The sequence below is a fragment of the Melospiza melodia genome, chromosome 4 (genome assembly GCF_035770615.1).
Source record: "Melospiza melodia melodia isolate bMelMel2 chromosome 4, bMelMel2.pri, whole genome shotgun sequence".
In the NCBI taxonomy this organism is placed as follows: Eukaryota; Metazoa; Chordata; class Aves; order Passeriformes; family Passerellidae; genus Melospiza; species Melospiza melodia.
In genome coordinates this window covers 91,561,893-91,587,208 of record NC_086197.1, presented here as the reverse complement: position 1 = coordinate 91,587,208, position 25,316 = coordinate 91,561,893, and the positions used below count along the sequence as shown (strand labels likewise).

At 36.4% G+C, this 25,316-nt stretch overlaps 1 protein-coding gene across 1 annotated transcript in view; it reads right to left on the bottom strand.

The window, feature by feature from the left end:
• CCDC146 (coiled-coil domain containing 146) overlaps positions 1–25,316 on the bottom strand; it is a 57,911-nt gene that overhangs the window by 19,223 nt on the left and 13,372 nt on the right. The window contains exons 2-8 of the mRNA XM_063155570.1: positions 15,885–15,967; positions 11,457–11,663; positions 3,783–3,840; positions 3,079–3,252; positions 2,416–2,489; positions 1,134–1,361; positions 55–241 (exon numbers count right to left, since the gene is read on the bottom strand). Coding sequence (XP_063011640.1) covers positions 55–241; positions 1,134–1,361; positions 2,416–2,489; positions 3,079–3,252; positions 3,783–3,840; positions 11,457–11,663; positions 15,885–15,967 — 1,011 coding nt within the window. The remainder of the gene's footprint in view (positions 1–54; positions 242–1,133; positions 1,362–2,415; positions 2,490–3,078; positions 3,253–3,782; positions 3,841–11,456; positions 11,664–15,884; positions 15,968–25,316) is intronic.

Genomic DNA, 25,316 nt, shown 5'->3' with positions numbered 1-25,316 from the left:
AATATTTCTTAGGAGAAAATTTACATTCTTTATGATCAATACTTTCATACAAACCTCTGATTTGAGTCTTTTATGTGTTGCCTTATCTGCTTCCAAGGAATCCCAAATGCTTTTCAGTTGTAACTCTAACTTTTTTAAACTTTTCAGTTCTTTATCTTTCTTTGTTTGATGGTTACTGAGAATATCTTGTTGATTTTTGTTCTCCGAGATACATTTATCCAAATTATTTTCCAGGATTTGTCTATATAGACAGACACAGAATTTTAGAAACAGGTAACTTAATCAAGACATATGTGTAAACAGGCACAACTATTTTAATGGCTTTGAGTACCTCATTACTATGGCTCAGCAAGACAAACTTGTAAACTACATACAAAAATTACCTAAAAAGGTAGCATTTTTATAACTATAATCAATTTTGTCCGTGAGGTCCCACAGTCTGTTCTAAATATGCTAAAAATGTCAGCAAATCTAATACACATAGGAAGAAGAAAACATTTTTCATATAAGAGAACATTTCAAAATAAGATGCCGTGGGCCTTCAATACAAAGCTTGAAAAGCAAAAATTGTTGCTGAGCATATGGCCAGAATTGCAACTACTATACATCTCCCTCTGCAAAGGTGGAATCATTGGAAGCTTCTCTTCAACCTAACAGTTTATTTTACTTTATCAAGTAAATAGAAAATTATAATTGAAGGGAATATGATTGACCAATCCCCACTGAAATTCAGGACTACATGAGAGAAGACATTGGAGCTTCATTTGAAAATGAAAATACTGAAATACTTTATTCTTCTTCAAATTACTTTCAGTGGGTTACACAGGAAAGAAAATGTGTGCACTAAAGAGAGAATCTCTCTGAAATATTTCACTTTTAAGAGCAAAATCTCTATGAGATTTTATCAAATGCTTATGTTTTTTGATGTTCTTCTTCAAGCCAGAGCCTAAATTCCGTATTCCAAATTTTTACATAAACATTTTGGAAGTGAAAACCAAGCCTGATAATTTATAATTTGCACGGGATGCAGCATAAAACTTGAAAATAGAAGCAACAACAGAAAAAAAGAAATAAACTTTTGAGAATAGAGAATCATTCACTCTTTCCATATGGCTCATGTCTCCTACTCTAACCTGTCTGATAGGATGGCAAATTCCTTCTCTGCATTAATTTCTAGTGATTTTGTCAAATTATTGCATTGTCGTTCATTCTTTTGTATCAAAGTTTGTCTCTCATCCAGTTCCTTCATTACTTCTTTTTTTTCTTGCAAAATCTCTTCAGTCCTTTTTTCAGTGGCTCTCAGGGTGCTATTCAATTCTTCTATTTGGTCATTAAGGGCTTCATTCTGCTTCTCTGCATCACTGTGGATATATTTTAACAAAGCAGTAAGGGTTAGATTTTCCACAGGCATATTTAAAAGACAAAATGTAAGTTGCCAGTTTTTGTGGACATACAAAATAATTTCACAATAATATATGTCAAATGTTTGAAATCAGACAGTGAGAACCTTCACATTCCAATACAGTCCAACAATAAAACTGCAGATAGCCAGGGGGCTATGGGACAGCTTAGCACCATGACAGTATTAAAAGAGTTCAAGGACATTGGTCTCTGTCAATATTGCTACATACATGGGTGTGACATTTCTAACCATTCTTCCTAAGAACTGGGAACTCGGGTTAGTTTATTCTGTGATGTGACACAAATATACAGACTCATTTAAATATTTCATTAATAGCAATCTGCACAATGTAGGTTTTACAATTGTTTTAGAATTGCTGTAACACTATAGGGCAAACTTCTTAGATTTATGATGGCAGAGTTGCATAAGTAGAGTAGCGAGGAAAACGTAGAAGAAAATCATCATACAAGTTTTAAACTGGAGAAATTTAACAGTCAAACAGTTGATGTGTTATTACAGATAGGGACTGGAAGCAGGAGACACAAACTTCAGTGTAAGCCTGTGCATGAACAGGGTACAAAACCCTTCATTCATCTGGATGGCAGCTGGGCTGCTGGGATCTGTGGGTGACCTGGCTGAAACTGCACAGAGCTAATTTGATTTTACACTTAGAGAAAACAGCACATGCCATGCTTCAGAGGAGAAGAAGCCCAACTTCATGAGAGAGAGGAAGAAAAGACTGGCTGCTGGCTTGCATTTCCCCTGATGAAGTGTTAGAGACTGCAACTCATGTCAGGACCTTGCAGCAAAGCAGCTGTGCCTCCACAGCTGGTACAGGACTAAGGGAAAATGGGTTTCAGCTCAAGCCACACTGTCAGCTGTGGAATTGTTAGTTTAAATGTTGATCCTAACTTTAATCAACAACCATCCTCAATCATTTCTATAACCAAGGGATGAGAAGAAGATATACATATATAAATTCATGTATATAGAATTATTTACTAAAAACATACATTTTTTTCTGTTTCAACTTCTCAGTTTCTTTTGCAAGTTGCTTTGGAACACCAAGGATCCTAACTAGCTCAGCCTAGTAACAAAACAGAAAGGTTTGATTAATAGCTACAAAAGCTAATGAGTTTTCATAGCAGTAATATGAATTTAGAACTGCTGTGAAAATCAGTTGGAAACATTTTTTAATTGTTTGAGTTTTTCCCAGAGAATTGTAGCTCCTACTTTTAAAACTAAACATTGATGTTGACAATTTAAGTGTATCTTCAAGATAAAAATTATGCTTGAATATTATGAATACATCTTAGTATGCTACTTATACCATGGAAGGAAGCAGACCCAGATATATTTTTAATTCTCAGTGTAAATCTGTATTAACTGTAATCTGAACAACCTAAAATAACACAACATAACTAAGATGTCTTTATAGAAACCACTTTTTAATCAAAAACATAACTCTCAGTATTTCCTACAGGAATACTAAGGATATGTGCAATAAGGATGGCACAGCAGCATGTTTCATGCCTATTGGAAAATGGTCTAATATTTAATGTAATGGCACAATGAATTTGGAATGACAACACCCAGAAGATTCACTGCTCCTTTGGGCAAAACCTGGACCCGCACACACACTCACAGATACATAGGCACAATTATTTTTGTGTTACTTTTAAATAAGTAAGCATCTCCTGAAGCTTTTTCATTTCTTCCTCATCTGTCAATATCATCTTTTCTTTGGATGAAACAGCTTCTTTCATTGAATCAATTTCTGCTTTCCTCTGGATTACTTCTTCGCTGAGCTCATCACAACTTTCCTTCAACTGTTGAACTTTATCATTTTTCTTTAAAAATGAAATAAAAGACCAGATTAATTGTATTTCCCCTTTTACATTTTGCAGGTTTCTGATAACACAGACTCACTACCATTGGATGATGATAACATTTTTAGTGACTAGACACAAAATGTATGTTCTTTACCAGATGAGTGTTTCTTCTATCAATACTAACAGAATTTATTTCCAACAAAGCCACAAATATTCCTCAGGACTTATGACAACAAATGTATTTTTCATGTTCACATCCTAGAACCAAAAACCTGCAGCTACCTTTACATGCAGTATCTATTTGCCGAATATAGTAAACATTTCCTTGGGTAAATAAAATTCCAGATCTTTTCTGAATCAGTTATTTACTAGTTATCAAAATTAAATGATGTAATATAGCCTATAGAATCTATTTATTTAAAAATTTATTTTCTATATATGCTATTTAAAATAAACTCTAGAAATGCACACTGAGAAAATTTTCTGTGATTTTTTATATGTTAGTTGACAGAACACAAAACATTGCTTTTCTCACGTTTCATACTTACCTTTTCTTTTAACATTCTTTCATATTCATCTTCCAGAAGCTTTTTTTCCTCTCTCAAACTACAAAATCAAAGCAGAATGAAATATACTAGTAATAGAATAATCATTACTGTAATACAGTAAATGGTAAAAAAGTATGAAAGCCTATGCTGTGTTAGACTAAAACACATGGTGAATTAGAATGAAAGGTGCTCAGTTTTAAAGCAAGTTTGCTGACTGGTGACTGGGGGTCCTGAAGGTCTGGGTATGTGTATATGGAGGTGCACAAATCTTTTTCTACAGTGCACACATCTAAAATCTGAACCTGATTTTTCTTAGACTGATTTCCTCCTGCAGGGGTGCCTTCATGCCTCACTCACCCTTGCCTTTTCCTAGTTCCTCCCAAGCTCAGGAAACAAAATGTTAACACAGAAATGTGGCAAAAGGAGAGAGGAGATGGGTAATAAATAGCTACAAAGACATCAAGTATCAAAGAAAGTGCAGCTGCTAGTGAGACACCTTGTTGTTCCTATGAATGTTTTCACATACACATTTACTCTTGAGACAACTGTAACTGAAGCTCCTCAAATCTGGACTGGATCCTGTGGGAAAAAAATCCTGAAAAGTGGCAGGGGTTATAGGCTAAGCCAAAGGAGTGTGGTAGAAAAGTAAATTGAATACCCACAGTCATCTTAAACTGTATCCAAAACTAAGATGCAATTTAATTTCAGGCAACAATCGAGACAGATGCTGAAGTGAAGAAGAAAGAAAGGAAAAAACAGGAAAGATTAGACCTTGTGGGTGTTCAGTAACACTGTCCTGAGAAAGATGAAGGAATGGTTATAGAAAGGGAGCTCAGCCAACAAGTTTGTTGGATTTACAATAGGGAGCTTTTTGGGAGCAGGTAGGTAAATACTGCCAAATACAAAACGATCCCTCCTGAAGGTGGATCCCCAGAGCATGCACAGAACAGCTCCTGTGAAGGTAAATGGGCTACAGCAGTCTGTGTGCCATCACAACCAAACTTCACTGAGTCCTCTGTCCCAGGGATAGCAAAGAATCAACTTCAGGGCTTCAATTCATGTTTATAACTCCAGTAGGAGGATGTGCTGGTCAACTTCTGTTGAGACTCATGGCAGTCCGGCAGAACAAATAACTCTTTAAATTAGGGAAGAATTAAGAGAAAGGGACAAACTTCCATAAAACAGCTGTGTCACTTGGAGCGATAACAATGGCAAGGGACTCCTGGGCATCCCCACCCACCCAAGGCAGCCATTACAGTGACCTCATAATGTGGCTGATACAGAAAAGAGGCAGCTGATTGCTATTTCTTTTTTTTTTCTTCTGAAACCTTCCAGCAGCAGTGCAAGACTTTGCATGGTGGTGGTGGTTCAGGTTTTAGAAAGTGTGTGGGCATGGGAACAGAGATCAGTCTCCCAGCAGCCAACCTCATGGAGGACCATCCCTAAGACCTTCTGCTCAATCCTTTAGCAGGGCTGATTTAAGATTCCCTCCTCCATGCCACCACTCCCACTCTCTCAAGAAACTCTTTCTTAAGTTTGAGTCCCCCAACAAAAGGAGTGAAGCTAATACCTGGAAGTCTCAGGAAACATATTTCTAGTTAAGGAAAGGAAATAGTGGAAAAAAGAGAACTGGGTTAGTGGTGTTGCAATACAAACAAAACAGCTTCTCTCCCACAAATAAGAAACTCTGGCTCAGATGAAGAGCAAAGAGAAAAAAGACACAGTGTAGATGTTGTTGACATACAGCATGTATGATATTTGTATGGGCAGACTACAAGTATGCCTCTACAGGGACTGGTAAAGACAAAAACTAATTTGAATGTCAGCATTTGAACACTCACAGAGTGACCTAGTTTGCAGAACAAAATCTTTTAAAGAAAAAGGTTGAATTTAAATCAATTTTCCTTCAAAACTGATAAAATTAATTTTAAAAAATTAAAAAATTCCAAAATCATCTTCCAAACCCATTTTGGCAGTACTTCTAATTGAACTCCTTGGGACTGGCATAATCACACTAAGCATAATGAATGCCCACTTTGCACAAATATCCATAACTGTTTGACTGCCACAAAATATTATTAAATAAGTCCTGTGCAAAATGATTAAAGAAGTACTGCAGGGCTTGTGGTTAGTCTGTGCTGTGCCCTCTTTAATATCACGCTGGATGATCAAAAAAGCAATACCAGAGATCAGGAGGGAGAGCAAAGCTGACACTGTTTTCTTTTGTCACATTCCTCACTCATGAGGGCAGATTCCTGTGGAACCATTCCAGTTTCACAACAAAGACTTTTCCACCCAGCAAAAGTAAAATGATTTGAACACTTGATTTTCTGTGACATAAACAAAGGCAACACTGAATGACAAGGGCCAAGTTACCTGAACAGCTGGCAGACCAGCTACTTCCACACAAAACCCAGTGGAAGTGTGAAAAGAAAAAATGGCTAAAAAGAAATAAGTTAAATCTCTCCCTTTTGAGAATGAGTTTGATCCAGCTGCCCATAGCCAGAAGCCAGGCAGCCCTATGCTAGCATCCCCACTTCAGGGCTTCCTTACTGTCAGGGAGAAAAACTGGGACCTCCAAAGGTCATCTCATGTTCCAGGTGACAGTTTTAGGATGAGTTGAATCACCAGTTGAAGACAATATATATATCTCTCTCTGGACTCTAAAGGGGAGGCAGGGTGATTAACATACATTTAGGAATCAAATAAGATTCTTCAAATAATTGAAGTTTAGTTTCTGATTTAACAGATGAACAGAGAAGGTTAATGTAAGATAAGCACAGAAATTCTGGTTCTTCCATTTAGCATTTGAATCTTATAATCTTTGTTACATGGATATCAACCTCCTGACTGTTTTACTTAGACATCAATTGCAACAAGCAAAACAGTTGCAATTGGCATTAGGCATTTAAATTTCCCATTATTTTATAGCCCTTCTCTGATGGATGTATTTTTCAACATCATGTGGATTTTATTATTATCATTGTTATACCTCTAACAATACACACAATGGAAAGAAGATAAAACTCTTAAGTTTAGGCATTAATGTGTGCAAATGTTTCTAACATTGCTCTTCTTATTTTATGAAGCCTGATAACAGTACTGTACATGAAAAGCTGTCAGAGGGGCAGTTGTAATGAGTTAAAAAAAGGCAGTTGGAAAACTGGGCCATTAATAAAAATACATCCCATATTTTTCCCTGAGAGACATTTACAGCTGCAAGCTGACACAGAAATAAAAAAATTAAGACAGAGAGAATAAGAAATGTAGGGGTAGTTGTCAACAGAAGTCCATTTCACTTCCTCAGCTCACAAAATAACCACAACACTGTCAGCATTAGAAGTCCCATCATGGAAGAAGTGAACTCCTTCAGCTGCTGTCTCTCAGAGCTGGGATTGCCTGGAAATCCACAGAAGGTGTTTGGCACCTCACAACTCCAATTCAGTGACCACAGGTAGAAGTTATCCCAGCTGACAAGCTGCCAGCATGAGCTTCCTGTAAGGCTAGGAGCTGTAATTAATTTGTAGGTACCAGAAAATGCAGTCACAAGACCAGCTGATAACTTCAGCTGTGGTGCTATTTATTTTACTTATGGCCTGTAATTCTTTACTAGAGGAGCTATGGATAATAGCTTAACTTTTCACTTTCTAATTATTGAGTGACTAATACAGAAATAATTACAAATGTTGAAATAGTTTTCCTTATTTGCAATGCTTCTACAAGGACAAAATCAGTTTTGCAATCCTGACTTGCATGCAGTTGCAGAGTGCTTCAGTGAGGAGCTGTTTTGTTACCTGAACAAATCACTTTAAGAGCTGGAGATTGGACCTAGGCTTTCAAATAAAACTGTTTTCAAGCATCAGGCACCTTTAATATCACAAACTCTTGTTATAGATAAATTCAGTAAAAATTAATTGCTTACTTTTAAATGAATTGCTTAGATGATAGATTTAGATTTAATATTTATTATTTCTCAACAATAAACAATTGTTGATACCATTGTGTAACAAAGAAAACCAGATCTTTATTTTGTCTCATAAATCAACTCCAAGACTCACACAAACATTAAAATGAAATGTCTCCTTAAGCCAGAACAAATCCTTGCTGATCAAACTGATTGTTCGTTTCTTGTTCCACTAATTTGATTTTTTGATCTATATTCTTACTTACTGAGGCTTCTTATCAATAACATGAAGAAATGTCATGGCTCTGAATGCAATTTTAGCAGAACTGAGTGGAGATGACTCTTTTTCCCTTTACTTTATGACCCTTGCCAAGTACTTTCTGAGAGGGAGAATACTCCCAGAGTCAGCTCTGACTTTGGGATGGTGGCCCAAGCTTTATAATAAGGTCAGTAAAATCCTTCCAACCCTTGTTCTCCCCCTGAGCTCTGAGGCAGACACTGAGCAATGAGCCCAGGACTTCCATATGGCAGAACAGGCCACAAACTGGGAGAGGAGGCACATAGCTGCAGTGGGAACACACCCCAAACATGCACTCACCCTCAGGGTGACTTCCCTGACAGCTGAAGAGTGTCAAGAAATACACTAAATACCTCATGTACCTATTGAAATGATGAAAAAACTCACAAAATTCCTGAAAACCTGATGATACTTCAATGCTGAAAGCAATTGCATTTATTTTGGGAATGCTGACTATTCATTGGAACTATAAAGAATTAAAACAGAAAATGAAATATCATCTTCAGCTGTTCAGAAAGGTCTGGAAAAAATTTTTACAGAGGCAAGCAAATGGGAAATTAAATAGGGATAGAAGAGTATGGAATATTAAGAGACCTTGAGACTTTTGCTAATGTTAAGGCATATCTGTACGGCTCCTCGAGTGTGAAATGTTGTTGTCAGATTTGAATCAAAGTTCAAATAAGGTGCTAAGTACTCTTAGATACCAGAGAAAGTGAACTGAGGCAGGAAATAAAGTCAGAGATAAGAGGGATGCTTCAGAGAAATAAAAGTTTCCAGAAACAGGGGAACAGAGATCTGCAGAACCAGGGAAACAAGATCAGATTACTCACTTCCAGCTCAGCACTAGGTCTGAGTAGACATTCTAAAAAAAGGATAAAGCAGTAGATAAGTAACATAGATAAACCCTTCAAAACCTTTCCCCCTCCATGTTCCCTGCCTGCTATACATATAAAAGTAAATAAACAACATGTTTGTTTTCAGACTGAACAGCCATTAGTCATAATTCCCAAAGAGAAATTTACTTGTAAGCGCCAAGCACAGCTGGGACTGTATTAACACAGTTGGACAACAAGGGAAACTCTGTTCCAGAGAGATCAAGGGCCAAGAGAGGTTGGGCCATGACTTTTTATCCTGAGAAATTAAGAAAACCAAACAGCAACCTAACAGCAAACTTCTAATACTTTTGATGGAGCTTCCCTCCCCTCTGTGACATTGTCCATGCACCAAATATTTCAGAAAACATTGCTTTACTCTTTGGATAAAACCAGCAAGCATATGGATCTTCCTTTTACATCAGTGTTACTATTAGATCACCTGCTACTCACAACTCTGTTCTGGATATTCACTTTCACTGTCTTTCACAGGCACCAAACTCATCCCTCCGTTACAAACATGCATTCACACAAATAATCTGGTTTTCTTCATAGTCCACTTCTCATTTCTTCCCTACATTCACTCACCCATTCTTCACACATATTGTGCTAGTCCTGTTCGTTCCAGACTAGTCCAACTCAAAATCAGTATGATTTCTTGAATATTTCTGGAACTTCTCCCCCAGTAAGCAAATCCACATATAACCAAGGCACATCCTTCTCAGTCCACACCCAGAAAACACATAAGACCCAATGCTACCATCAGATTCCAAACAGGGAACAAATAAATAATCTGTAGCTCCCGAGTTTGAAAAATGGGTAAATTAAAAGGGCAAAGGGTTGGACAAAAGAGATCTATCAAACCATTCTGCAGCAGTGAATCAGTTGCTCATTGTCTCATCCATTACAAGAACTGCAGGGCACTACATGAAGCTGTAGGGGTCAGGTTAAAAAAGTAAGGAGGTGGCAGCTCTTACGTAGTTAATCTGTGGAACACTTTGCCCAGCATGTTGCAGTGTCAGAAGTTTGTTCTGGAGGAGACAGGAGAAGTTCAAAGGAATAGAGGTCAGCTGAGGATTCCCAAACACAGAGGACTGTATTTGGCTCATGAAATCCCCACATCACGAGAGGCTGGAGCTGCAGTTTTGGTTTCCATGAGATAATGCACCTCACAGACATCTGGTCAGACTCTACAGCTGGGTTTGATCCTGGCCAATACATAAGACATAAGTTTCTTACTACAGGGAAGGAACATTTTTTACAGCATGACTGACCCAAAAAGTGGATTTTTAATCTGCAAGACAATCAGTTCATATATAAAAATTAATCCAGTGCAAGGATGTGCAGGATAATTGAAATAATGCCAAAACTGCATTTTGTATAGAATAGAATTCTCATTTTCACTGGAGATAGAAAATAGAGAATGGGAAAATATTACCTAAACATAAAAATCCTCACAATTTTTTTGGAAATCGATGCAAAATCAGAGAAAAATGGTGAAAAGATACATGAGGACAAATGGTTAAAAAGCATGATACTTCTAAAGAACTCATTTCTGGACTGCTTGGAAATTGCAGTAAATTCTGTATTTAATAATTATTTCAGGAAATTTCATGTTTCTTAGTTATCTCATAGCAAATAATTTTTTCCAGATGCTTTCCATGTTTCTTTCCCACTCCCAGTTTGTTTCATTCTCAAGTTTCTTTTCCTCTTAGAGCAAACACTTGGCTCTATAAAACCAAAAAAAATGAAGAAAGAATTGCCAGCAAAACCTGCTCCATGCAGTGTGTACAGTGTTACTGATTTCCTTGCAGAATAATAATCTTAACTGCTGAGATGCTGACATTGTGTGCTTGTGTTTATATACATACCAATGACACTACAGCTGGATTGAAGATGGGTAAAAATAGCAAGTCCCCCACAAAATAAAAATCTGATTTCATCTAGGTACATTATTTTTACAAATGCAATACTTCTGCTTGTAATTTTACTATTAAATATGCAGATAATTGAAATGTATACAATACCAAGCTCATTCTCGACTGTTGTCTTTATATAGAAATGTTAAGATTTCACTCCTTCCACAGCAAATTTATCATTTTTCTAATGTTAAAATATACAAGTACTTCCCTTTGAATACCTGAATAGAAAAACTTGAACACACAGTGCTAGTGATGTTAAAAATAGTATTGGGTCTATTTATGACATTGTTCCATAAAATCCAAGCCAACAGGTCTCTGAGACACTTTAAACATTTGTATTGAAGGTGTTCTAGGCTAGATTTGCTCATGTTAATTTTCCCCACCTAAATATTATTCATCCGATGCAGTAAATTTTAAACTTAGCATTTTAAATTTAAGCATTTCAAAGAACCCCATCCATGTTCTAAATTTAAAACTATCTACAAATCAGACCATGGCAAATTTATTCATCACTGACATGTTGCTGTGACAGGGGAAAGTTTGTGGCAATTCATTTAATGACAGCCATCAAGAAATGTGCCCATGTAAAATGTAAAGGAGATTGATTTTTTTATTCTATTGATCACCTTTTGACATTACCTATGATAAAATCAGCAGCATTTGACCACTTTCACCTACCATTCTATCTTCAACCGATTTTCATTCACTCTTCCTTTAGTAGCATTGTATTCACTTCGGCAGCTGAAAAGTTGTTGCCTTATTTGGGAACCTTCACTGGGAGCTTCTTCAGAGAGCTGTTCTGCTTTTTCCAGTTCACTTTGTTGCTCCAGTTCTGCACTCAGGCGTTCAGCTTCCTGCAACAGATGGCTCTCAGATTCCTGTAAACTGCATTAAACAGACTGGTTTAGAACTAGTCAAGGCGAAGCACAAGCTTTGTATTTATACTTCTTTACATACCTATAATATTTAATTGAAGGTTTGCAAGATGAGATGGAATTAAGATCTGTATAATTTTGCTGACCTTCTAGTTGACCCTGGCTTGGGCAGGAGGTTGGACCTCCAGAATTCTGTTCAAACCCAAATCATCCTATGATGCCACGAGAGCAGTGGAATCTGGTCTCAAGGGGGTTTTTCTGCATACCTACAGTTGGAGTGAGATTCATTTTATCGAATTTTAACCAGATGGCAGACTGTTACTTAGTCAAATTTATTTGTCTAACACTTCCTGGACAAAAATGAAGAGACAAGGAATCCATTTTATCCTAAGAAGTGCCAAAGGCTAGATCTGATGAAGACTGGAGACCTATAATAGTGAAGTATCCACCAGGACAAGGCCCAGTCTGGACTATATGACAACTTTAAGTTCTTAATTAACACCAGAACATCTACCCAGTGATGACCCAGCAGTCTTGCTACTGCTGTAGTGCCACCAAGACCTGAAATAACTCATGTTATACACACAAAAGCTGAAAAAAGAATTTCTGGACATCTGTGGAACCTTATTATAAGGCCTGTAGATCAATTATCTGCTTTGTATCACCAGACTAGCTCCACAGAAACAACAAAGTAACACCTGTCAGTGTCTGGAGACTGGTATTCATAATATACTTAAAAACTTGTGTGGTGATAGCTGAAAACATCCTAAAGGCTGTTAGTAAAATACACTGGTTATTATGGAAAACTCTTAAAGGGAACACAATATGAAAATTCATAGACAATGTATTACACATAAACCTATGCTTTATGCTACAGAAATATTGTGTATGCCTCCTCAATATCACTATATTATGACTTTTATATAATGGTCTACTAAAATGTGTCATAAATTATGCAGAAGAATGAAGAACTCTATCACTTGTGTTTTACTAATTAAAAATATAGTGCAATATTTTTTAAACAAGGGAACTTAGAATTTTGAGAAACATATTGAGAAACTCTAGACATAAATTTTGGCTCAAATTTGACATTTATGGCTTAAACAGAAAGAGAAATTACATATCACACCAAAGAATAGAGTTGGTAAAATGATAAAATTATGAAAAAAATACAAAATATAAAACTGATGATACTGCACAAACATAGTTGAAATAATATATAAAAAAGTTTTGATTCATGCAACATTTCTCCCTAGATAAGAACTTCCTGTTTCTAAACTAGAAAATAAGAAAACCACAGAATTCAAGAGAAACCATGTGCCTTCATCATGAAAAAATAATTTCATGTGTTTACACATATATGTTAAGCAAAAAATAAACAGACTTACTGACACTGGATTCTGTATAATATTTAAATCTTTAACTCTAACAGAAAGTATGCAGTTGTGGGAGAAAATATAATTGGTTGTAGTAACACACAATTTCAAACACAATTCTTTCATAACATATACACTTTACAAACAGTTACATAAACATGTAAGTGAATTCATAAAAACAAAATTTTGAGTATTTATTCTTTCAAGATAATAAAAAAAAGAAAAACAGAAACAAGAATTGAGTGTTGAACCTAGATTTTGCTCCCTACAGATGTCAACAGTACTTTCTAATTTGAATTTAATTGAAGACAATGAAGAAATAACTGCACATCTATCCAATGTACAAATACAGAATCCCATGACTGCAAAAGTAAGTTTATGCAGTCTGATGTGGCAACTTTTGAATTTGTGAAATAATTAGTCATTTAGCAGAGGCTTAAGATTCCCAATCTGTTAATGAATCATCATTATTATCTGAGTATCCTCCCGTTTGGGTTAACAGAATATCCATACTAGGCTCCTAAACTGAGATAATATAAATAAAATCTACAACTAGGCCACATAATTGAGCGATTAAAAAGGTTTTCAGGGGCCAGATACAAGATCAGATACTTCAACTTTAGATGCAGCCTTACTACAAAGCAGATGGGTGAGACAGCATCACAATGGGATGACAGTCTGTTCTCAGCAAACATAAATTCAAAACCACTTAAGACTCTCAAGAAAAATATAAAATATATTATCTGCCAGGTGACATCTTTCAGCTTTTAGAAATGCCAAATTGTGCCAAACTGAAAGCAAGAAATAAATTTTCCCCTAAACAGAGGACTGCACTTATAGCTCTGTGTACATTAGCAACAGCCTTGGAAACTACCTGCACACAGAGTAATTGCACTCGTGATTTTAGACAAATCTGTATTGTATATCAGAGACATCAGTTGCAATAGTTTGGCACAGCTGTCACAGGGAACTGTGCTGCTAAGATATATAAGGCTTTCTGCTTGAGATTTTTATGTGCTAATAAAGGAAAGAAAAAAAACACATAGAGCTTGAAAACCTCATCCTGTGTCATTTCTCTTAACATGGCATTGCAACAACACTAGGAGAGATGGGCATTAATTAGGAAAGGAATTGAATTCAACTCTATTATCTGAAAAAATAAGTTCTTGATCCACAGAACTGTACAGCATGTGGTAGGGTGAAGAGCAAACAATTAAAAAGCAGCATTGATCTTGTGAAGGGTTCTTTGCAGGAAGAGAATATATATACATACTGCACTTACCACCAGGACAATCCTTACAGCTGATGGAGAAAACCAGACCCTTGCAGATGTCTGGATAAGGAGGAAGTGTGTGGTCCTTATTTCTTTCTATAGAGTGTTAAGGGGCCCTTGGTACCTTGTTCAGATAAGCACATCTACTTGCTTAACATATGGACAATTGAATCCTAATTTTGATGTCTGAATCCCACTTTTGGTATTCTTAAAATATACCGGAGATCATGATGAATTTTTGGTAATTGATTTCCCTTGCTTTCTTTTAGCAGTAGGAGAAATTTATCTGTGAGAATTAGTGCTTGCTCACACATTGGTGTTCTGCTGTGACACACAACTACACCCAATACAGAATGGGGCATCATGATCTCTGATCCACTTTCTTACAGAAGCATGGCCAATTCATACTCCTGTAAGAATGATGGAAAGAATGAGAGATGTAATCTACCATCTAACATTTTCATGCTTTTGGTGCATTCTGTTAAGGGTAGTTTTAAGTGTGACAGAAAGGACAGCTGAGTCCTGTTTACACTTAGGCCCTATTCCACTTGCTATACACACAAAGAGATTGCCTTTACATAAATAAATAAAAAAGAATACTGTAAATAAATAAAAAAGAATACTGTATAAATACATAAAACACGTAGGAATATGTTTGTATTTTTCCAATGAAAGACTGTTTTCAAACTAACACTGTCTGAAAATCAATTAATTAGCAGCTACTGGTTTCTGCTTCAGCTCAGTGAACACCAGTGTGGTAGAAACTCTATCAATTAATCCAAACACCACAAAATATGTTTAGATCTGAGCAGTTAGAAAAGTCTTCTTGTATTTTCTAGGAACCTGAACAACACTGAAGTGCTGTTTTTAACTGTGCTTCTCAGAAAGATTTGCTATCTATTCCAGTAATCTGAAATAAAGTCATGTGATGTTTCACAGTCAGAACCATATTCAAACTCTGCATTTTATTAACACAAAACCAGAAGACTCAGCTATCCTCAAAAAAACTGTTATCTAAGTATTTTGAGAACCCTTTTTCAAATTACTTCACATTACTTTGCACTTGCTGCTATTCAGACTGCCAGGAGGCACAGCAAATCCCAGCATCATCCAAATAAGGGGCTATAACCTGAATTAGTTTTAGGATACTTAAATTAGGCTTTAGCTTTAATGACAGAATTGCCATAAAGTTTTCAATTTGGACTGTCAGTGAAAGTGGATAAAATATGGTTAATACAGTGGATATTATGGTATGCATTACAGGAATGTAACAGGAATATCATGATGCTGATTTTACTGATAATTACAGGTATGCTGTCTGTTACAGTCTGTACATCCATTCCCAATATTATTATGTTTGTATCAGAAACAAAGATGTGTTTCAAACAAGTATTTAAGTATCCCAAATTAACTTCAAAGTTCCTATTAAATAGCAGTGGTTTTCAACCTTGTGTTCTGGCTTCCTGTTTATGAACTATAACAGCAAGAAAGCCTTAAATGATGATTAGGCTTCAGCATGAGCAGAAAGTACTTTAAAAACAAAATGCTCTGGCTACTGAAAGTCTGAAAAGGAATATTATACCTTATCACAGCCTCATGCAGCAGGGTGTACTGTTCCTTCAGCTCAGCTACCCTGGTGTCTGTGATTTTTCCAGCAGAAAGTAGCTATGGAAGGCAAACAGACAGTTATGAAATATCCTAAGAACTAATACTTTCATTCTGTTGCAACTTTTTATAACTGTAATTGGCAGCCTTTCAGTTTATACAGACTTTGGTAACATAACAAATTAAATACACAATCAAATCAAATAAACAGACAAAAAATTGCTTATTTTCATAAAAATTCAAGGCATAAATATAAGAACATAAAAAATTCTTCTATCACAACTACAGTGCTACTTGCACTGTACCATTTCTTCTTTGACTTTTGGTCTATATTAATATTTCATGATAATTCTGTCTTTTCTTTGAACTCAGGCCATAAGTAACCTCTTTTCATTGCTTAACAGGTTCAGTTTTGGTACAAACCCACTGGCCTGCACAGGCAAAACTGAGGCCTAAAGCATCTCTGCTGGCAATAGGGTTGTAAAAAATATAGGAGCTAGGCTAAAGCTGGATTACCCCCAGGCAACAGAACACATTACCTTACACACCTGTGCACATCTTCAGCAAACACCAAGATCAAACAGGTCCTTTAAATACCTCCAGAGACAGTGACTCAAACTCTTCCTTGAGCAGTGTGTTCCAACACTTGACCACACTTTCAGTGAAGAAATGTTTCCTAATATCCAATTTAAACCCCTCCTGGTGCAACTTGAGGCCATTTACTTCTGCTCTATCACTTGTTACCTGGGAGAAGACACTGATCTCATGGCTACACCTCCTTTCAGGTAGTTGTAGAGAACACTAAGTTCTGCTCTGAGCCCCCTTTTCTCCAGGTTGAACACCCCCACCTCCCTCAGCCATTCCCCATCAGACCCTTCTCCAGCTCTGTTCTCTTCTCTGGACTCTCTCCAGCCCCTCAATGCCCTTCTTCTAGTCAGGGGCTCAAAACTGAGCATGGGATTTGAGCTGTGGCTTCACCAGTGCTGAGTGGAGCAGGACAATCATTGCCCTGGTCCTGCTGGCCACCCTTTTCCTGGGTGATATTGCTTTAGAAAACCTCTCTTCCCCTCCTTTGGTCACAAGTAAGGAGAAGTTTAAATCAAATTAAAAAATGTAAGCTGATCCACCTCTATAAAAGTCCATGGCTACCCTGGTGGGGCAGCAAGTCAGACCTGCAACTTCTATGGGACCCTGCCAAGAAATGAGATTATGCAGATCTCCTGAAATAAGAAGTGAAATTACTACAGCTCCAAGAAAATACTATACTACCAGTTATAATACAACCTTCAGAATATTCAGAGGAAACTATTAAGAACTAATCCTATGGCCAAGAAGCAGAATACATGTCAATATGTCAAAGGAAATATATATTTTCTTGATAACTGTTAAAGTTTTTTGAAGATTTGTTTCAAAATATTGCATCATAGCAAAGACAATCTTTGCTCCCTGAGACCCCAAGAATAGAAGGTCTGCCTTTCATTTGTTTGCATGAGATTAAAGATAAGCAGCTCTCAAATATTTATTTTGGCATTCTGTATGATCAAAGATACTGTTCACTTAAGTTCAAAATACTATCTAGGTCTTCTGTGAGAAAGAAAATATTTCCCTTTCTCAACCCATTTATTTCTTAGCCTCATACAGAGGTATAGTTGTCCTGTTTGTGTGGTGCCTCACTAATGTGCTTTCTCCACACTCCTCTGATCTGTACCTGTGAATTACAGGTTTTTTTACTGCTTAGGTTCTCACTGCAGATCTACACCATGCTTGACAATGCTTCCACAGAAATAACCTTGCTTGTCCTGGAGGCTGTGTCTTTTTAATGTCCATAAACTCCTTGCAGATTTCACACCTAATTTCTCAGTTCAGTTCAGAGCTAAGAGCTCTATTTCAAGAAGGTTGGGCCTATGCAGGTTGAAGACTTGTAGCATTGAGGACGACACAGGACAGGCTGCATGGATGGCATACCAGCATGCCAAAGGCAATGGTCTCACTTTCCTGGAAAGTTTCATCACCAGATAGTTCCCATTACCACAGCATTTTTGGGAGAGCCATCAAAGAGATAGCACTGGGCTACCCTGGTCCCTGGATTTGTTATTAAAGTTTGGTATACCCTTTCCTCCAAGATTCTTGGGACAGCAGAAGGGAAAGAGGCAACTGTTTGAGGGGAAGAAATAGTTTGTGGAAGAAGGGAGCAAACGTGACCCTACTCTAGAAAAATTGAATTAATTGTGATGATAAAACCAGACAAGAGATATGCCCCTAATATAAAGATATATAATTCTTTCAAGGTGGCCTGTCCCACATTAATGCTAAAATAACCAAGAGTGTTTATGCACTCACGGTCTATTTTATTGCTCAGAAGCTCTCACATTGCTGGGGTAGGTGAAATGTAGATCTCCTCAGTGTAACTATTTACATTGCTACACTGAAAAGTAAAAGAGTGAGAAGATGGAGAAGTAAGGAAAAAAAGGGCTTCTAAATGGCAATTGAGGATGACTTTCCTTTCAGTCCTGTGTTAACCATAATGCCCTTGTAAGAACTGAGGTAATTTTATTCTACTGGTGATCTCAGATCTGGAGTCTGGAACATAGTTGGATAAATATTCTTGACTTGTTGAGTCTTCCAGTCCCATTCCATGTTAAATACAGTTGTATTTAACTGTATATTGCTTTTCTCAGATTTTCTTTCTCATTTTATAATGTACTGAGACACCATATATTTTCAAACACACTCAACATTGATAAATCATCTGGATAAACCAGAATAAATTTTCCTTATCTAAATGCAGAATTACTGGAAAGTTGGATGAAGATTTGTCTTTTAACAAATGGTTGCCTGGCAACTTTCTGCTTTCCATTTCCCCATACTCCCATAAATGCAATTACATGGAATTATGTGTCTTATTACTGGATTTACTTGAATCTTTTTCTTTTAATGCAAAATTTCTGTTATGTTTATTTTACCATATTAAGTTACCCTTAACTTGCCCTTGTGATTTTCTAACTGTTACAATTTTTTATATTGCTACGTGATTCGAAGTCTGGCTTTTCTACCAGAAAAACAAAACAAAATCTAACAAATCAAAACCAAACCCAAGTTCCAAAGCATTTTTTTCCTTCAATCAGTGAAAAGTCCCAAAGTGCTGGACATTCTATTCTATTACAAAAAATGTGGAGGAAAATTTTGCAGAAAAGGTGAAAGGGAAGGACATATCCTTAATATTTTTCTAGCAAGAAAAGGTAGATATTTTGTCTCTGAGCAGGACTTATTTAAATGTAGGAGTCCATGAGAAAAACAGAGCATACTTATGTTCAAATAGCTGTTATGTACAAATGAAAAACTTTTCTCTCTCCAAGTTCATATCCACTTGCTACCAACAGTTCCCCACCAGACCCATCTTCAAAATCTCCTGATGAAAATGCCAAGAACAAGTGAGCACTATGTGAGGTTATACACTGTCTGAGGTACCTCTTTTATATCCTTCCAGCTTGACTTCAGCCACCTGAGCCCCCGGATCCACGGTAGTTTCTCCAATCTTGCAAGGTGGAGATGTTAGTAAGAAAGAGAGTATGTCAGAATAGGAATGGGAATTAAAACCACAGAAGGGAGAGGACCCACCTGATAAATGAGGTATTCATCCATGTGAGCAAAACTAGCGAAATCTGACCCTAACTTGATCAACACTTCCTCACTCTGCATTAACTGCAGTGGGCATTCTCCATTTTATCAGATTATATTCAATTTTTTCTGACAGTCAGCTCAAAACAATGCAGCAAGGAACTCGTCTGAAATTCCAAAACAAGTTTTCTCTAATTCAAATAAGAACTCTAGGCACATTTCCCATTTCAAATTTCAAGGCTCTTAAAGTTCTTTTGGGATTTTCCAGAAATGAATAAAATTCAGCCAAATATTAAACATAAATAGATGCTGGAATCTGAATATTGGTCTAACTTTTCAGAGTTTTTTGATAAAAAAGCACACAAAATAAGCACAGAAGATAAACAAAGTCACCACCAAGAAATTACCACTTAACATCAATTACCTACAATCATTATTAAAGTGAAGCACTTGAGGCTTCTTAGGAAATACTCAGTTTCAGCAGTGCCTAGGATCTCTGCATTTTGGAGAAAGGATGTAGCTAACACGTGTTTCTAATTATGTTTGCAGTTACTGCAAAACAACTAAAATGTATTCTAAGCTCAAATGGAATAATAATGCTTTCCCTTCCTTCATGCTAAGTTGTAGGTTTTGTAACTGTAACAAGACATTTTGACTACACTTAGTGTAATTTTAACACAGAATTTCCAGCATTTTATACTCATTTTCTATTTCAAATATCTGAAATGTCTCATCAAACAACTCTTTTGCCTCCTAATAGAAGACTAGAGAAAAATATCAAGGCATTGATATATTTTATAGTTTGTATACACTTAGGATTTCAGTATAGTATTAGTCCCTTGGCATATGTCTCTTCTGGCCAGTCTGTTCTGTCAGGTTTGCAATTTCCCTTCTGTGCTGTTTATTTGAAGAGCTTTTGTGTATTTTTCAATTAATCTCAAATATTCATACACATATGGAAGATCAACACTTACAAAATTATAATTTCTCTACCCAACAACATTTCAGGCTTCAGCACATTTTTCAAAGTATTTCAAAACAAGAAGATAAAAGTCACTAATTTAAGATGGTAAACAGTTTGCAATAAATTGTAGTTATTGGTATGCAGTTCTGCATTCCATTTTGGAGATTGGGAAACATTGAAAGCACACACAGAAATAGCCATACTGCAGATATTTAGAGAATGACATGCCTTCCTTAAGTCAGTATTCTAGAGAAAGGTTACGATGACAGAAAGTAAAGAAAAATGCACTGACAATTTTAAATAGATACTGTAAATGAAATTTAAAAATAAGATGTGGTCACCCTCACCTGGAACGACATACATTTGTTACAGGAAGTAGACTTCAGAATAAGTATGGGAAGCTGATTTAGAAAAAGGCTGTTTAATAGCTTTTCAAGTAGAAAAATATTTGTCACTGAGTTTCCTAAACACTTAGCTTAGGTGACAAAAACAACACTTGAAGCCATGAGGTTACTGGTTGCACAAATGTAGTCAGGTGGGAGTAATGGCATACACACAAATCATAAATACACTTATGTACAGTAGATACATTGTACTGCCTTACACTGAACTTCTACAAATTTAATTTTTTAATTACAGATGGATGAACCAGGCATCCTTTAATGAAAAATAAACTGCTGAAGAGCCTCCTAAAACTAACAAATAATAACTAGGAAAAATAATATCCCAAATTCTTTCCCAAGGCGTAGTTCATAACCGTAGTGTTGTTGCCCCGTTCATGGGAAAAAGCAATCCCTACATGGAAAATATAAACATCAGCCACAATCAAGATGGCACAGTGGGTGAGACTATGCTGCTGGCCAACTGAGGCTTGCATGGCTCAGAAAAGAGGGCATAGGAGACTGATAAGACAGGCATTTCAGGAAAGGACAGCTTTCCTGCTGTCATCAAATTTCGTTTGGCTACAAATCAGGATAGTAAGTAACCAGCACAGTCTTATACTTGGTGTTTTTATTGGAGCAGGTTTGCAGGAATCAGAAAGGATTTTTTCTGAAAACAGAAAGAAGGGAGAAGCTTTTGTATTTGGTACATCATCATTCTGAAAGTGCATTTGGGTTTATTCTCTCTGTATATTGAACTAACTACAGGATCTTCCATGGCTACAGATAAAGGAAATAGCAGTAAACTAGAGATTTTGAGCAGGCAGATCAGATGACACGAGAGAAAGAGAGCTAATAAGAACATAATTTTGTGGACCTCCTTCTTCACAAATTTGGTCCTCACCTTAACAGAAGGAGTGATTTTTCTTTGACCATATGAATTTTATGATGTGCATTATATTTACAGTTCTGATATGAATATCATATCCACTGCTTACATGATCTGTCAGTGGTGCCTTTCTGCCTGCTGCAGAATTTATAAATAAAGCAATGAACAATTTAAGCAGGTAGGAAGCCATGCAGCCATTAGTTCTATGTAATCTGTATCTGAACAAGAATATTTATAATACCAAATGGAATAGCACTGCTTTTCCTTTTCTGTTCTGATGTGTTCTCACAGACACTTGAGGAAGATGAATAGGTAGCCCCACAATCCAGTGGACAGCATAAGGACTGCTTGCATGAAGAGTTACTACTGAGTTAAAAGAGAAAAAAATTTAGCTAATCAGAAAGAATTCTAAATCAGAATTTGTTTCTAGTAAGGAATTTCGGTATACATTCCACATTGTAGAAAAACCTGAAAATTAATCTAATTACTGGGCATTCTCTTTCTCAGTCCAAATGTATCACAGAATCACTGAAGTGTACAAAAACATCAGAAATATTACTGCAGCAGTTCAATCTCAACACATTCCATCTCTGCCACAAAAACGGTTTGTATGAATGAGTCCCAACGTACTTCAGGTTTGTACATAACAATCATTTGAAGTGCTTAGACAAACCTGGATATTTTGCAGCAATTCTTCTGCAGGAGATGTTGACTCCCAGAACAAAGCCAGAAATCAAACAGATGCCAAGCTCTTGTGTTTTAAATTACCATAGTCACTAGTTAAATTAACATCTGCCTACAGTCATAACTTTGTTGTTTTCTGCTTGACCTACATTCCAATATGTGCCAGAAAAAGAAAAAAAACCTTATTCTAAAAATTCATGGGAAATGGTTCATGCTGGTTTTGATAAACTTTGGATAAACAATCTCAGACAAGTCTAATAAAATGAAATATATCACTTCTTTAACCTTGCAGTCACTGGGAAGTTCTGTGAACACAATTAAAAACTTCAGTAGAATTTCAGAGTATCTTGAGCTGTCAGTTATTTTTATCTTTAGGAAGATGTCTGTATGATAAAGATATCTCTTCAGTCCACAGGAAAAAAAATAGATTCCTAAAAAGTAGACTAAAAGAGATTAAAAGCTAAAAGAAAATTAGCTTTAAGTAAAAAGCAAAGACCTTAGCAGAAAAGACTCAGTTACAGTCATCAGCTGTTATTCAGTTAGATCCTGTCACAGTTGAACAAGATTGACTTTTGGGGGTTGTGATTGCTTAACTAATTTAAAGTCTTTTGTATTATACAGAACACTCTAGATCTAGAAACACTCCATTTGGTAAGAAACTTTGTTTATAAACAAACAGCAGGTCTTAGTTTAAAATTGGTCCAATATTTCTGCCATAAGTTAAACTGCATCAGCATCTTACAGCTTAAGATTACTCAGTGTCCTCCTTCTTTGCTGAAAAACTCAGATTTGAAACTTTGCTTCATTTATTCCAAGAAGGATAGGAGACATGAAACATGAAAAAGGCTGTGTCATACTATTTTGGGTTCCTGGAGAAAGAAAAGAGATGTGACAAACTGTTGGGAATGGATAGGAAGAAAGGCCAGAACTCAATTACAAGGGTGCTCCAGGTAGGAGAAGCGTAAGACTGGAGGAGAAGTGGATCTTCTGGACTCCAGGCAGACTGGTGACAGCTTAGGAGCAGAACATCAGACCAAGAATAAAATCAGGAGGATAACAGAGCAACTCAAGATTACTGAATTCATCCAAAGGAGGAAGTAAATATCCCAAAAGGAAGCTATATATGGGACTAAGGAATAGATGTCTCAGGACAGAGATGTCTGAAAAGCGGAGATTCTTCACCTTACTGTCTGAACTTTATTTTTACATTCAGTATGGGCAAAAAATTCTGCCCTTCTAGATGTTACAAAGTTCTACAAAGATAGTTTAGGCTTTCAATGTAGCACAGCAATCACAAATTACAACAATATTTGTTATACATTTAAATATTTCAAGGAAAATCATGGAATGTGGTCTGTCAAGGATAATTATTATTCATTTTGCAAACACAGAACAGTTTTTCCAGTTCAAAGTCACAAAGCAGATAGCAGAGATCATTGTAAACTGAACAAACAAGAGTGTGGGGGAGAATGTGGCTTCCCAAATCACAAGGATTTAAGAATTCTATTCTATTTCTAAAGCCCCTCCAAAGAGGCTGGGATAGCTTTTCTCCATTTGACAGTAGCAGCCATACACAAGAACAAGGCTTCAGAAATACCTGATTTTAGACTGATACATGAAAAATTAGCATCAAACAAAAAAAAATTAAAAATTTTTAAAAATTGCAAATTAAAATAATACATTTTATGTTTTACAAACATTTCAGTTTTGGTAAAACCAAAGTGATGTCAGTATCTTACACCTGGATGGCAGGGAGTGGCTTTTACCTCATTGCTGGGGAGCTATTACAATCTGACAGGGGCAGATAGAGTTTTGTCACATAACTGAAAGCATCACGGCAGGTTCTGGGATGCTCATTTAGAACACAAGGAAGATCCATTCAAAACCCATCTCATAGGACAGTGCCTCGACTTTTGTACTATGCAGGAATCTGAAGGAATTTTTGCAGAGGTTAAACAAGTAGGGTTTTTTGACCAAGCCTCCTTCCTGTACTATCAATATAAGCATGTGGTGTGAATAGTAGCTAGTAACATTACAGAGATCAGGAACTTGGGGATTATAAGTGTGACGAATATCTGCTTAATGTTTAATCTGTGTTATGACTAATTTCAAAAAGGGTTCAGGTTGGACTAATTAAACAAGAACTGGTGTAAATACCCTTTAATTATGCAAGTTATTTGACCCTTGACTGAGCTGTGAATGCATAAAGACATTCCCATGTAGCCTTGTTTTGAGGTACAAGGAAAATTACACAGATCATTAAAATTGTACAGGTATCACATAAGAATGGCAAAGGTGGCTGTAGAATGCAAATGGCAATTGTCACCTGGAGAAGTATTTCACTTGGAATCAGTCATGTAAAGTATATGATTAACTCTGAAAGTTGATATGAGGCACAATAAAAAGAAGAGCAATACCTCAAACAGAAGAGAGTTTCTCCCTAGGTCTCTGCCTCACTGTAGATTTAGAATTTGGGACATTAATCAGAACATCAGGATTTTCTTTGGGTTTCCTGTACAATTAGTCTAACAAGTAGGATCTGATGCATAAAAGGGAAAACTATCTTAAGTTCACTTCCCTTCATTTAAAAAGGCTCAATAAGAAGTACCCCAAATCAGATAATAGTGAATTTTAACTATGATGTGCCATAGAATTATGAATATTCCAGATATTTTAAGGTGGGCTAGGTGAAATAGTAAGAAGAAAGTGCTGTTCATCCTCATGAAATTGTGACTCTGTACTGAAAAATGTTTGGAACCAAAACTATACCTGTGTTTCAACATGTTTGGGGTTTTAAATAATTTGTATGACTATATCTATTAAGTTTTAAAAAATAGGGAGAAGGGGACTGACTGTCAGTAAAGCTATTGCTGT